The sequence below is a fragment of the Aphis gossypii genome, unplaced genomic scaffold, assembly GCF_020184175.1.
Source record: "Aphis gossypii isolate Hap1 unplaced genomic scaffold, ASM2018417v2 Contig00476, whole genome shotgun sequence".
Classification (NCBI taxonomy): domain Eukaryota; kingdom Metazoa; phylum Arthropoda; class Insecta; order Hemiptera; family Aphididae; genus Aphis; species Aphis gossypii.
Window position 1 is genome coordinate 32,038 of NW_026083125.1, and position 14,748 is coordinate 46,785.

General features: G+C 29.5%; 2 protein-coding genes across 2 annotated transcripts; one reads left to right on the forward strand and one right to left on the reverse strand.

The window, feature by feature from the left end:
* Positions 1-4,015: 4,015 nt before the first annotated feature.
* LOC126554354 (52 kDa repressor of the inhibitor of the protein kinase-like) lies at positions 4,016-6,574 on the reverse strand. Its single transcript, XM_050209437.1, has one exon. The coding sequence runs from the start codon at positions 6,572-6,574 to the stop codon at positions 4,016-4,018; it is 2,559 nt and encodes an 852-aa protein (XP_050065394.1).
* A 3,912-nt stretch (positions 6,575-10,486) lies between these two features.
* LOC126554355 (uncharacterized) lies at positions 10,487-14,414 on the forward strand. Its single transcript, XM_050209438.1, is given in 13 exon segments — positions 10,487-10,549; positions 10,843-10,974; positions 11,404-11,522; positions 11,607-11,728; positions 11,800-11,921; positions 12,023-12,164; positions 12,226-12,423; positions 12,617-12,726; positions 13,343-13,501; positions 13,599-13,740; positions 13,743-13,787; positions 13,909-14,231; positions 14,301-14,414. Coding segments are annotated over 13 exon segments (1,791 nt in total).
* Positions 14,415-14,748: the final 334 nt, after the last annotated feature.

The window sequence follows — 14,748 nt, forward strand, 5'->3', positions numbered from 1 at the left end:
TTAAGTTATTTTCAAGATATTGATATTAATGCTTTAAATATTATAATTTAAAATAAAAATTAATAATAATAAAAACTTTCTCTTTATGAGCTGCCACATGAGCCACTACTATTTTCTCCCCATGTTCAATTGGGTCATCAATTTTCTGACCTTTCCTCCAATGATTTCAAATCGATGTCTTACTCCTCGGTTAATGCAGCTTTTTCAAACTATCTTAATATACAGTTTCCCGACTTTATTGTTATCTATACGGATGGAACTGTATCACCTCTTTCTGCAGGTTATGCTTTCCACATTCCAAAATTACATTTATCTTTCACAAATAACCTCCCTCCATCGTCTTCCTCCTTCTCAGCTGAGTGCTATGCTATCATCGAAGCCCTAACATTAATTCTTAACTTTTCCCCAAATAAATATTTAATAGCCACTGATTCTATGTCCTGCCTACAATCCTTAGTTTCTAACCCTTTCAACTCTCAAATCTCCCCTCTCATTCTTCGTATTAAATCACTTGTTTTCAACCTCAACCAATCTAAGGTAAGATTGCTGATAATTTGGCTAAATCCTCCTCCCGTCTAATTTGTCTCTCTCTTATACCTCTACCACATTCTGATTTTATTCCGTTTTTAAAACACTACCAATTTAGCCTATGGTCTTCCCTTTGGCATAACTTACCTGCTGAGTTTGCTTCGAGATACAGACATATAACGCCTAATATAAAAAAAAAACCTGGTTTAATAATTTAAACTTACAAATATCCCATATAGTTCAGTATAACCGTTTACGGATAGGACATTCATTATTATTTAGTCACTCTTTCAAACTTGGATTAAACGACTCGCCACTTTGTACACTTTGCAAAAAGCTAAAAAATTACATTAAAAACTAGGTATTTGACATTTTGTTGTATGAACTATTATAGGATATTGAACTGTTAAATATTTGGGAAAGGAAGATTCCACGTAAAGACAAAAAGATTTGTAGTAAGGATTTTGTTTGTGCACTTCATTTTCAAATAAATGATATTGAAATTATTACCTTTGTAATGATTTGTGTATCTTTAAATGCAATATTGCTATAATTTTCAACTGTCAACTTATATATGGGCAGTTGAATAAAATGTTTCATATACCATTATATATGTATAGGCGCACACAGGTATTTTTCATCTTAAATGAAATATTTATTTATTTATACATGACGATTTAATGAAAATAATGCATTATTGCATAGTGGTTATAATGCTAAATTATTGAAATTTGAAATATTGAATAACAACCGGCCTCCGATGTTTGTGGTGCCCCCTGTGGATATTATTTAAACATACAATTTCCCAAACTCTTAAACTGACAAAACTGTACAAATTACAAATTTTATTTACACTTAGGTTAAAAATAAACATTAACACAAAATAAACACTATCAACTTATCGTATAATTATTATTATTATAAATAATAACCTAACCTATACACTTATAGAACAAGGTTTAAGTAGTGAGTTCTTATGTTCTAATTAACATGTAGAGAGAATAAAAAAAAAAATCGTTTATTTTTATTTAGGTATAACGATTTACATAAATACAAACTAGGTAACTCCTGTCCATTTGGAGTTAAGAATGCATATACACGGCTGTTAATTCAGTTTAATTGTAATTTGTAATATTGTAAACGTAGAAGTTAACATGTTCATACTTATCAAAAATATAATACATATACTTTAATACAGGTTGAATCACAAATATTTACTTGCTTTATAACATGCTAGGTAATAACAGGTAAAAATTTAATATTACATATCACCACTCTCCGCTACACCATGGATCGTTGATATCGAATTCATTACTATTATAGCTACTGGACTTAACAAATAAAAATCCCAATTCTGACTAATACTAATTAGTACTGATGTATAACACTTAAAAACTTTCTAAAACCAACCAACTTTGAGCAGCTATAACTCGCCGACGGATCAATGAAAGTTAAAATTTTAACGTGAAAATTCATGAAAAAAATGGCTTTATTATTTATGCAATTATTAATATAGGTTGTCATTTGAAAATCAAAAGTTGATAGTTATTTTACTATTAAATATAAGAGCGAAAAAAATTAAAATTTTATACAGTTGTAGAAAATCATGTAGGTATCTAAAAATTTGAAAACAAAAAAATGAAAAAAAATCTATACTTTTTGAAATAATGAGTGTTGTTTGATAAAAAAATCACTCTGTATAAACCAAGTTCTAATCGTTCTAATCTTATCCTAAGCTAGTTAGAATTATGGGGGAGGGGTGAAAGTAATCAAAACACATTTAGTTGTTTTATAATTATTGTAAGCTAAATTTATGAAAAATTTTGTACTAAATTTTCAACTCTTAGCTACTTATACAAAAAATTTGATGAATTATAACTACAAAATAATTTGCAAATATTCATGATTTTGACGAATTCTTGTCAATATTTGAACTTCAAATACTACTAAAAAAAAAAATGCTCCTATGTATTCTTATAATTTTTTAATCACTATAAGAATAACTTATAAGGAAATTTGTATTAAATTTTCAACATTTTTTGGTCATCCAAAATATTTTTATCGACACTTCAAAAAAAAATGCTCATAAAAATCGAAAATTTCAGTGGTTTACAAATAACTAAAAAAAAGTCAACAATTTTTGAAAATTTAACTGTATATAGATTATATAACAAAAACGGTGGGTGACCGAAAAAACTTGAAAATTCAATACAAAGTTTCACATAAGTCATTCTTATTGTTGTTTAAAAAAAAAAACAAAAATCGTTGGTCATAATTTTTTTTTAAGCGTTTATAGTTCAAACTTTTACGAAATATGTCATAATCGATAATAGAAAATAGGATCGAAAATAGATTTGTTGCGCCTTGTTGACTAATTTAATTAAATAATATATTGCTATTATAAGTAGGTATTTTATGAAATTTGAAATAAATCATGTATTATCTTTATTAATAAATAATATGATGGTAGAAAAAATGTCAAAATAAAAAAGTTTCGGAAAAGAAGTACAAATTAAAATATTTTAAATAACACATATAGGTACCTAATCACTCTGTATGATAATATGTTATGACATATGAATCATGAAATAAACGTTACAAAAATAACTATAAAAAAAAGTATAAAAATAAAATAAATAATTTGAAGTTAACATTTTGTGCTGTAACTTTTAAAAAATTGTTAAATTCTATTTTATTAGCATTTGAAATTCAAATATTGACAAAAATTCGTAAAAATCAAGCAAATTATTTTGTAATTAAAAATGTATAAAAAATTTGTATAAGTAGCTAAGAGTAAACAATTTAATACAAGATTTTCCCTAAGTTTGGCTTAAAATAACTATAATTTGTAAAAAAATTAAATTTTGGTGTATATATAGTGACATACTATAGGTACTGCAGAGCGTTACTCACGTCTTGATCACTTTTTTATTTTTATTTTTTATTAAAAGAATCTTAATAATAACATCTAATTAATTACTACAGGCCTGTCCTACACAATTCTGCATATTATTAGATAATTTATAACATTGTTTTATACTGCAACTTGCAAGTAGTGCAAGATAAAATTAATATTAGTTTATAAAATGTCATTATGATTGTTGACTACAATATATTAAATGTAGTTTATTTGTATAAATTATTAATTAGATACCTATATATTGTATATTAATATTAATTCAGGCATTTAGGTCCTAATAGTTACATGGGCTCTATAATATTTGATCAGGGCCGGCGAGAGCTTTTGTGGGCCCCAGGGCTAATTATTTCCGGGCCCCTTCACTTATATATACTTATTTTACTGAGATTTATAAAGCTGTATGGCATTTTTATGCAGTAGCGATACTTAATATTTAAGTTGGATGAATTGTAAATAAAACAAACATAATATATGGTATATAAAATCTTTTATTAAAATTGAAGAAAATAATGTAAAAAATTAAACAACTATTTAACAGTAGTTATAATGAATAATTATTAGGTTTAATTAAAGTGTTCCTTTTCTGGCCTTTTTCATAGCAAAATCATCGATAACAGCATCCAAGTTGGTGTTTTTAGCTAGTTCTTTTTCCACTGCCAAGACTCCTAAGCTTGATAGCCTGTTTTGACACATGGTCGAACGTAAAACATTTTTTACTCTTTTTAATACAGAGAAAGAGCGTTCTGCACTTGCTACTGTAGCAGGAATTGTGATAAATATCCTGAGAGCCACAGTAAGGTTAGGAAATAAATTTTCCAGATTTGAAGTTTTTATAGCATTGAGAAGATCCCAAGGTGAGAGTGTCTTTTCACCAAAGTTGGCTGAATATATAAGTTTTAAACTTTGAAGTTCATCTGTAAGCTCATCTCCTAAATCCTTTGGATACTGTTTTACCAGCCTAGTAGTTTTTTCTTGAATCTGGTCTATGGTCATTTCTTTATTCAACCATAGCACAGAAAATCTTTCACAAAGAGAATGCACTGATTCGAACCTAACTGTCATATCTCCAATAACACTATCTAGGATAATATTGAAAACGTCATTCTTGAATTTAGTTCTTTGAAGATCATCTGCATTTTCGTTTTCGTCATCTTCATCTATATGTCTTTTTCGTTTCCGAGTTCTTTTTAATTCTTCTTCGAAATATTGAGGCCAACCTATATTTTTAGCCACTATTAGAGTTTCATTAAGTATATTATCATAACCTTCATTTCGTATTTTGTGCAAGTCTTCGATCAATGAACTCAAATTTTTCGAGGCAACATCCAAAGTACCACTTTTACATTGTAATACACGGTTTACAATGTCTATTGACTTTAGGATCTTGAACCAAATAGAAGCTAGGAGAAGACAGTTAAAAGTTTTGAAGTACTTTTCTAATCCCTGTATGTCTCGACGACATTCTGATGTCAAGTTTAGTAGCTTCAAATCTTCAAGGGCTTCTAATATAGCTGGTAGATGTGCAACGACTGGTTTTACACTATCAACTCTTGCTGACCATCGTGTTCTTGACATTGAATGAAGAGAGGACGGTATTTTTTTTTTTAAGATTTCCCATCTTTGGGGGCTTGAACTAAAGATATTATATAATTTTTGGATGGCTCCAAAAAAAGTAATAGCTGCTGTACAGCTCTCTGCTGCTTGTTCCCCACATAGATTTAAAGAGTGACAAGTACAAGCTGAGTATATAGCCTCGTTATTAGCTCTGAGTATAATAGCTTGAGCTCCTTTATATACACCTTTCATATTACTACCATTATCATACCCTTGGCCCTTACAGTCTTCTAATGGAATTTTAAATATTTTTAATTTACTCATAATGAGGTCTGCTATAGCTTTTCCACTTTTATTGGCACAATCTACAAAGCATAGTAGACGTTCTTCCACTTGGTATTGTTGATTTTCTACCTGTTCAGTTAAATTAACATATCTAATTAATATAACAGTCTGTTCTACATGAGCAGAATCAGGTGTTGCGTCAACAATTACAGAGTAGTACCTTGCTTTTTCTCTCTCTTCAAGAATGTTTTTAGTTACTTCAGCAGCACATAAGCTTATGAATTCATTTTGAATGTCATGGGACAGGTAATGCACTTGCATTCTATCTCCCTTTTCTTGAAAGTGGCGAATTTTATTTAAATGTTCATTCAAAACTGGATCATAGTTAGCGAGTAGTTCTAAGACGCCCAAGAAATTCCCATTAGATGATTCACCGATTTTTTCAGAATCCCCTCGAAAAGCCAGCCCTCTTTCGGCCAGAAACAAAGTGACCTTAATTAAACGCTTTAAGAGCTCACGCCACTTTTCTTTATCACTGTTTATCGATTTTAATAAAATACCTGACAAGGATTTGTCTTTTTTTATTTTAAAGATCTCTGATTTCCATTGAACGTAGCTTTTTTTATGTACTGAACTATTTTCGTGTTCAGGGACCTTATCATACAGCTTTTTCCAACGTTTCACTGTAGAAAACCCTTCAGGAAGTGCCAACGCGGAACGCTGTGACTCAGGCAACGTGCTAAATAGTTTACAAGGTAAACAGTAAAATGCTTGCTTTACTTTACTCCAAACTAGCCAATCTCTCGTAATCATTTCATTATTAGTTAGTTTCTTTTTAAATATCGATATTGGCACACTAAAACCTTCAGAATCCACAGGAAAGCTTTCCGGATTTGGAATATGGGGATACTTCAAGTCACGATCTATGTCAAAATTGGGATCACCAATATCAAAATATTTATATAATGGCTGTAGCGGTGGCGAAGAAAGCGATTTTTCAGTAACAATAGTAACATTATCGGTTTCAGTTATTATATTATCCTCATTTGTATGAATAACCATACTTAAATTAGTGCTATTACTATCAATAATAATTACAATGTTGCCCTTACCTTCCAATTCATTTGATACTGGACTTGATTTCACATTAGACCGTATAGGTAACTCAGTCGAAGCTGTGGAAGGTTTAAAATATTGCCCGAGTGATAGCTGTCCTTTTTTTGCTTCGTTGTCTCTCTCATCCTTTTCTTTTCTTTTTTGTGCACCAGATTTGTGTTTATAACTCATTATAATAAAATTATATAACAAGTACTCAAATATGTACTAACAAAACACAAAATTACACACAATTCGTATTCCGTAATAACAAAATTATAAAAGATAGTAAAAACGGTAATTTCGGAACGCGATGTATATTATGCATAATGCATCATTACAACTAAAACTAATACTGGACATTTGATCGAACATATTATTATTATCTTATCTGATATATTTTGCTTCTATTATTAAATAAGCAGTCGGTCGTTATACATAAAATAATAAAATACCATTGAAAAATGTAATAACGCTCTTTAGGGACGTATTTGGGAATTTACGACTATATTATATAACCATATTATTAATAGCACACCAATTACGCGATTATACCGATCGAACCCGCATTGAATGTGCGTTTGTTTTGTTATCTATGTGCGTTCTGTGTTGCGTATTGTGTACAATTTAGTAGGTGTAACGTGTATATTATGAATATATTATTAAAGATGGTTGTTTAATTTTGAGTGAACGGACGATAGTGTTTACGCTTCAACTTGTAATTCTAAATTATATAACATAAGTAGGTATTAAATATATAATTTGTATAAAAGTAATTTTTCTAAAGTTAAAAAATTTGTAAAATTTGTCCTTCTCCTAATTTCGCCGCTCTAGGCCCGGGCCTACAGGGCCTGTGCGGCTGTGCCTAAATACGCCTCTGACAACGGGCCCCTACTGCCCCACCCTCTCGCCGGCCCTGTATTTGATTGCAAACCACCAATATAATATGTATACAAAATTGCGGCACTGTAGTTAATAATTCTAATAATTTCTTTATTATTTTTTTTATTTCTAGGTTTATTAAAGATACATAATTTTTAAACAATCAATGATAACTTACTTTTTTATTGTCCATTTTTCAAGTTCAGCAAGCAAATGCCAAAGATTTATAACTAAAACTTTAAATAACGTAATCCAATTCACATCAAACATCCACATCGAAAATTGTAGGACGAATGGCAGACATCACAAACATGTTTTTTTTTTTTGTTATAAAATTAACGACGATACAATAATATGAAAATAACATGATAACAAGACTAAACGTTATGATTATATATAAATATAGATAAATCAGAAGGCTGGAAAAATAATAATGTAATTTAGATTTAAAAATAGAAATAGTCTGTAATATGATTGTAATAAAAGGATATTACTATAATATTGAAACGTTCGAAATGAATAACTAATAAAAATAAAATGTATTACTAAACTATTACTTGTTAATGCAATTGTATTGTCTATGTACAACTTGTATTATTTTTAGTATACACTCATAAAGCAATCGACTCGATTAAATTGGTTTGGAACCCCCCCCCCTCTTTATCTTTATAGATATAATAACTAATAAGGAATAATCAAATTGTAGCCAAATTTTGGCGGCCTCACATGCACTGCTTCGTAGAAAACATGTAGGAACATGTTAATAAGAAATTAAAAATCTATATGTAAAAAAATGGAGACAAAAATGTATAAAAATTCATCAATTGAGAACAGCTGAACCGATTTCGCTAATTATTTTTTAGTTGTATTTGTTATTGTCTGGAGAAAGTTTTTACGAAAGAAAATTTTTAAAAAGTCAACCGAATAAGTAGAAAAAGTGCAAAATCTATTCATTGATGTCTGGGATTTGAACTTGATAACATTGTCTTTATTTACTCTATGGTAGACGTAGACATCTAAACATCAGCTCGATGTACAATCAATATAATCTATGGTTTCTATAGTTATTTTAGTTTGGAAATTGGAAATTTGTTGAGTGAATTTTTTTTTAGTTTACAATGATCTATCTATCTTCTATCTTTATATAAATAAAAATAGAGACAAAAATGTATAACATTTCATCAATTGAGAACGGCTGGATCGATTTCGCTCATTCCTATTTTGTTTGGGTCGTAATTTCCAGGAGAAGGTTACCGATGACTACTATTACTATTATTATTATTATTATTATTATTATTATTACTATTTCATTTTCGGTAATCAATAATCATGGTAACAATTTTTTTGTTATTATTATTTATTTTCCCCATTTTTGTAACATTTTTCACTGATGATTCGCTCCTATTGGTCGCAAGAGAAGGTGCTTATGTAGTACAATTTTAGGAAAATCCACCATAAAAATTCAGAATCTGGATGTAAAAAAACAACAACAACTATCACTGCAGTCCAGCAAGAAAATAAACTATATTAAGGTAACTATTGATTACGATTGAATATAATAATTATAGACCTGTTGTTATATTTTGTTAAAACCATAACAACAAAAATAAGAATTAGCAAAATAAGTCAATGTCTACAGTAAATTTCAAATTCACAGCAATAAACTAACATTACAAGTTATACCAAGTTTTATTGTTTTACCAACAGGCAACAATATAAAAACCACGAGATGGCACATTATTGTATTTTACCTACTGTAGTAAAATAAAAAAATGATATAACTTTGAAACTTAAGTGTTGGAAATTATAAGCTTACGTACACATCTCGCGGGGTCCACAATCCACCACGTGTGGATTGCCTACAGTTTATACATTATAAATACATTTCATTGCTTTATATACACAATTATATTATTATACCAACTCTAATAATAATTATAATCAATACATTTTTATGAAAACTTTTGGGTAACTTTAAAAATATAAAATAAAAATAAATACTATGGCATGATCCAAGGGGAGGTCCGAAGCCGGGGTCCACCCCCTGGTTGCGTCACTGGAACACATTAAGTTGTAAGTATAAAAAAAGCGGCATCCTCGAAATCACATACGGACATTGTGGTAATACGGCCCGGTAGTAATTCGCGTTGCATTCTGAATTGGACGACTATAAATTATAATGCATATCCCTGTAATACTCGGGGCTTATTAATTAGCTTATATGACTGATACAAATTGTACTTACCGGTCTGTAAAACGTCCAACGAAGTTAAAAAAAAATATATATATATAATATGTACTAAAAAAAGTACAGAAGAAAGTGCAAATTTTTGTTTACGTAAAGACAAACGTGTTGCATGAACGTCAAAGAAAAATTGCCTGATGCAGGCGCACCGGACCCAGGTCCTCAACGCTTTTCGCTCTCTACTCCGCCTCAACATGACACCAGTATTACCAAATATTAAATACCGTACATAATATAATTTAATTAATACTACAACGGATATTATTAAATATTAATTGTCAATCGTCACTAATGGGTAGACCAATAGACCAGACTTACGGTTATTTATAGTACCAATTCCAACCATAAATACGTAATATGCAATGGAACCAGTGGCGTATTTACGGGGGGGATCATTGGGTTTGATCCCCCCCCCCAAGACTTGAGTTGAGTATTTTTTTTTTTAATTTAAATCTAAATTAGACGATAGTCCGGGCGCCGTCGAAAGAGCGAGGAGAGCTCGAGAGCGGCAGTCGAACACTCGAGCTGCGTGTACCTAATGGCGCGATTAGTGCTCCAACCTCGCGCGTCAGTGAGAGGGAATATTGTGGTGGCGGTGGCGGTTCACCACAATACTAAGGACGTAAATTTAGATATAAATAGATTATAAATTGGGTATTTTATTAATAATATCTTTAATCGTGCATACAATGAATCGTAATAGTTGACGTATTTGATAACGATTAACGAAATAACGAATACTTGGTGCAATGACGCGCGTTTCAACTTTCGATTTTATTGTGGCGATATTCTCTAGTTGTGTACTATTAATGTATTGTGTGTCGAACGTCGTACTGCCATAACTTTTTATTTGAAGTGTTCTTGTTTAATACTTTAATGTCAATGTTTAAGCTTATTGTATTTCGTTAATTGTTGATTGTTGTTACTTGATCATCATGAAACCAACCAAAATAACAAAGTTTTTTTTAAAATCATCAATGTCTGATTCAGTTCATCAACCAAAAGAAAATGATCATAATAATATTAAACATGATGTTCAGGTAAGTACTTTTTCTACTGTACTTATACCTACTCTTTAGTAACAATGGCTTATTTAGTCAATGCTAAATCGCTAAATGCTCAGTGCCTTAGTAACTAAATAGCGTGCAAAATGTATATAGATATGCATTACTCGACACTTTAAATTATAAGCTTTACAATTTATTATTTTTTTAATATTAATAATTTATTATTATTCAGGGCCCTATAATATTATCGTTATATTAAGGTTAATTTATATTTTATATTAAATGATGAGTTTTAATTATTTCATAATTTATTTCTTATTTAACAGACAGAAAATGTTGATGTTGATGTTGATGGTTGTGATAATGTAAAAAAACATGTTCCCGAAACTTATGAAAGTAATGATATTTCTTTGTTTTCAAATTTGAACCGTTCTCTGACAGATGCTGAAAAAATATTGGTAAGATCAGAATCATATAATTCAATATGTGTAATGTATATTAAAATTGGGTAAATTTTCTTACAACAGAGTAGGTACCTACCTAGCTAATATTTTGATATTTATCTATTTTTTACTAGGTATTGAAAAACATTTGGGTTCCTCCTGATTATTGCGAATTTCCTTTACTAGATTTAAATAAAAATAGAAAATTGAAATTTCAAATGACATGGCTACATTCATTTCCTTGGCTTACATACTCCAAAATAAAACTAGGTGCTTATTGTAAATATTGCGTTATTTTTGCAAGGCATGGAGGTGTAGGAAACCAAAAGCTTGGGCAGCTTGTTATTAAACCATTTGTCAACTTTAAACATGCACAAGAAGTAATTTATTTTAAACCTAATAATGTCATTTTTAGTTGACTGAATTGTAATTTGGAATTTAAAGGTATTTCGTACTCATGCTAAATGGGAATATCATCTAAAATCAGTAATAGACGCTGAGAGTTTTTTGAATATATTTGAGAAGAAGGAAATTCCTTTAATACAACAAATTGATAGTGAACGGTAAATGCGTACTTTAAAATTAACGAGTAGAATAAAATATGGTTTATTTTTTGTTCTTATTTTATACACTGACAATTTTCATAGTGCTAAGCAAGTACAAGAAAATAGAAAGCGACTTATTCCAATAATACAGTGCGTTATTTTATGTGGCCGTGAAGAAATACCTTTAAGAGGACACCGTGATTTTGGATCATTTAATATTAAAGGTTTGTACCTTTTTATTGCATTTCAGTTTTAAATTTTTAATTACATATATTATTGATTTTTGTACTTAAAGATGAACAAAGTAATGAAAGTAACTTTCGAGCTATCCTTAAATATCGAGCAAAAGGAGATGATTATCTGAAATCAGTACTTGAAGGTCCAGGTAAACGAAACAAATACAATACACCAGTCCTGGTATACAAAATCAGATAATTGAAGCTTGTAATAAACTCATTTTAAATAAAATTGTGAACAAAATAAATAAATCACAATGTTTCTCAATTTTGGTCGATGAGACAACTGATGTATCAAATGTAGAGCAGTTGTCACTTTGTATTAGATATGTTGACAACAATGACATGCTAAATGAAGATTTTCTTCAGTTTTTTGCTATTCATAGCCTAACAGGATCACACTTGGCTACATCAATATTGATAGGTATCTAATTTGTAATTTATTTTACTTAATATTGAGTGTTTCAATAAATAACAATTTTTAGGTTTGAGTGATTGTGGAGTAAATTCCGAGTTTATGTATGGACAAGGCTATGAAGGAGCTAGCAATATGGCTGGGCAATTTAAAGGTGTTCAAAAAATTATAAGAGATAAATACCCTAACGCTCTATACGTACACTGTTCAGCGCATTCCCTGAACTTAGCAGTTTCATCTTCTAGCAATACAAAACCAATTAGAAACTGTTTGGGAGTCATAGAAAAACTTCATGTTTTTTTTTAATACTCCCAAAAGAAACAATATTCTTTTGACTGAAATTGAAAAATGTGATTACACGCCTAATGTAAAAACTCTTAAAAGACTCTGTGCAACAAAGTGGATTCAGCGTTATGAAGCACTAAATGTTTTATGTGAAATAATATTCTATGTTTATAAAGCTCTAAACTTCATATCTATTGAATGGAAAGATTCATCTTCCACTGATGTCAATATGTTTTTGAAATGTATTCAAGATTCAGAGTTCTTGGTTTCCCTTTATGTTACAAAGGTGGGACATAACTGTTGTTGTATTATATGTATGAATATTTAATAAGAGATGTTAGTACGTAAGAAATAAGTTAAGAAAAACTATAGATAATAAGTAAAACAGTAAAATGCAATAAGTTAAGCAATACTTAATTATTCACACAAATAGGTTAAAATAACAATTGTGCAATTCAGTATCCATAAACTTTATATTACAGTTAGCATAGTAAGCAAGATATAATAATAAGAAATGTAAATAAATTTGTTTAATAATTTACTAATCGGGTTAAAATAATAATTACATAATAATCATAGTGCATAGTGTCTATAAACTGTAAATTTAACGTAGTAATAGAAAAATGTAGAACAATCGATAGTAATTCGATTGTAAGTGTAATATATAAGTGAGATGGCTAAGACAGCAAAGAGAGTCAGTGGTGGTGATCGTGTGACTCGATCACCACCGGATGTCGTGTTCAAACTTCAAATAAAGTATTTTGCGTTATTTTGTGTTTAACTTTATTTTGGTATACGTCCGAGTAATCGGCGTATACGACACTGTCGACAAACAAACATTACATTAAGATAATTATAAACCTAATAATATAACCTAACTTATAAGATTTATTTTATATTAGGTATTGTTTTCATATGGCTTGCCAGTATGCAAACAATTTCAAAAAGAGAGAATAGATTTGAAGAAAACGGTTGATATTGTGGAAAACTTAATACAATCATTAATGAATGTAAGAGAAGATGCTGAAAATGAGTTTAAGAGAATAATTGATGAAGCTCATGTAATAACATTAGAATAATAAATAAATTGACTAAAATTAATATTATATATTTTTAAGTATACATTCATTTTTTAATTATTTGTTTGTGTATTCATAGACAATGGCTGAATTAATTGGAACATCAATCTTTAGAAAAAGGATTACATCAAAGCAAATAAATCGAGCAAATCCTCAAAATTTAAAGTCTACTGAGGAATATTATCGAGTAACTGTGTTTTTGCCATACATTGATAATTTCATTTCTCACTGACCGATAGATTTGTGAATCATAAAAACGTTTTAAGAGGTCTGAAAAATGAATATTTTTTAATTCTATTATTTTATGTGCTTTATTTTATTAATAAATCTTTTTACCTACATTTAAGTAGTTAAATGTATGTGATAAATTTATTATTTGATTGTTTTAGGATTTGAGTGCCTATTTCATTCAGAATTTTCTGATGAAGACAGAAATGAATTTCAGCACCTAATTGAATTACATTCTCCTGCAATTGATAGACACAATGTTCTTGCAGAATTGAAGATGTGGAAATTAAAACTAGCCTCCAGTAATAATGAAATTACTAAAACTGGGATAGAAGCGTTTCTTAACTGTGATAAAGAAATTTATCCAAATATCAAACTTCTGTTAAAAATATTTGTTCCATTGCCTGTATCGACTGAAACTCCTGAAAGGAGTTTTTCTAGTTTAAAGAGACTTAAAACTCATCTACGGAATACAATGAATGAGGTAAGAACGTTAGACATTTAGTTTTTAGAAAAATTTTGTTTAGACTTACAATTAATTAAAAATTTTAAGACGCGACTGAATGGATTATCGTTACTGTCAGTACATAGAGATATTGATCTATCCGTGGAAGAAGTTGTGGATGAATTGTCTAAAAAATCTAGAAAACTAGATTTTGTTTTATAAAATAAAAAGAAAAAAGAATTATTGAATACATAATAAAATACATTGTTGCTTTATCGATATAATTATAAAATATAAATTATATTAAGTGTTAAAACATATTTGTTGTTTTTATATTTAATTATTTAAACTTAGGGGGTGAGGGGGGCAGAGCCCCCCTCGAGTTGATAAGTACCGGATAAAATCATATCCCCCCCATGACAAAATCCTAAATACGCCACTGAATGGAACAAGGAACGTCTTACGGACGCCATTCAATTTGAATTGTTCATTCGAAATGAGTACACGTATTAGTTATTTTAACCTTTTCGCGTGTTTTTTTTTTGTTTTTAGGTTA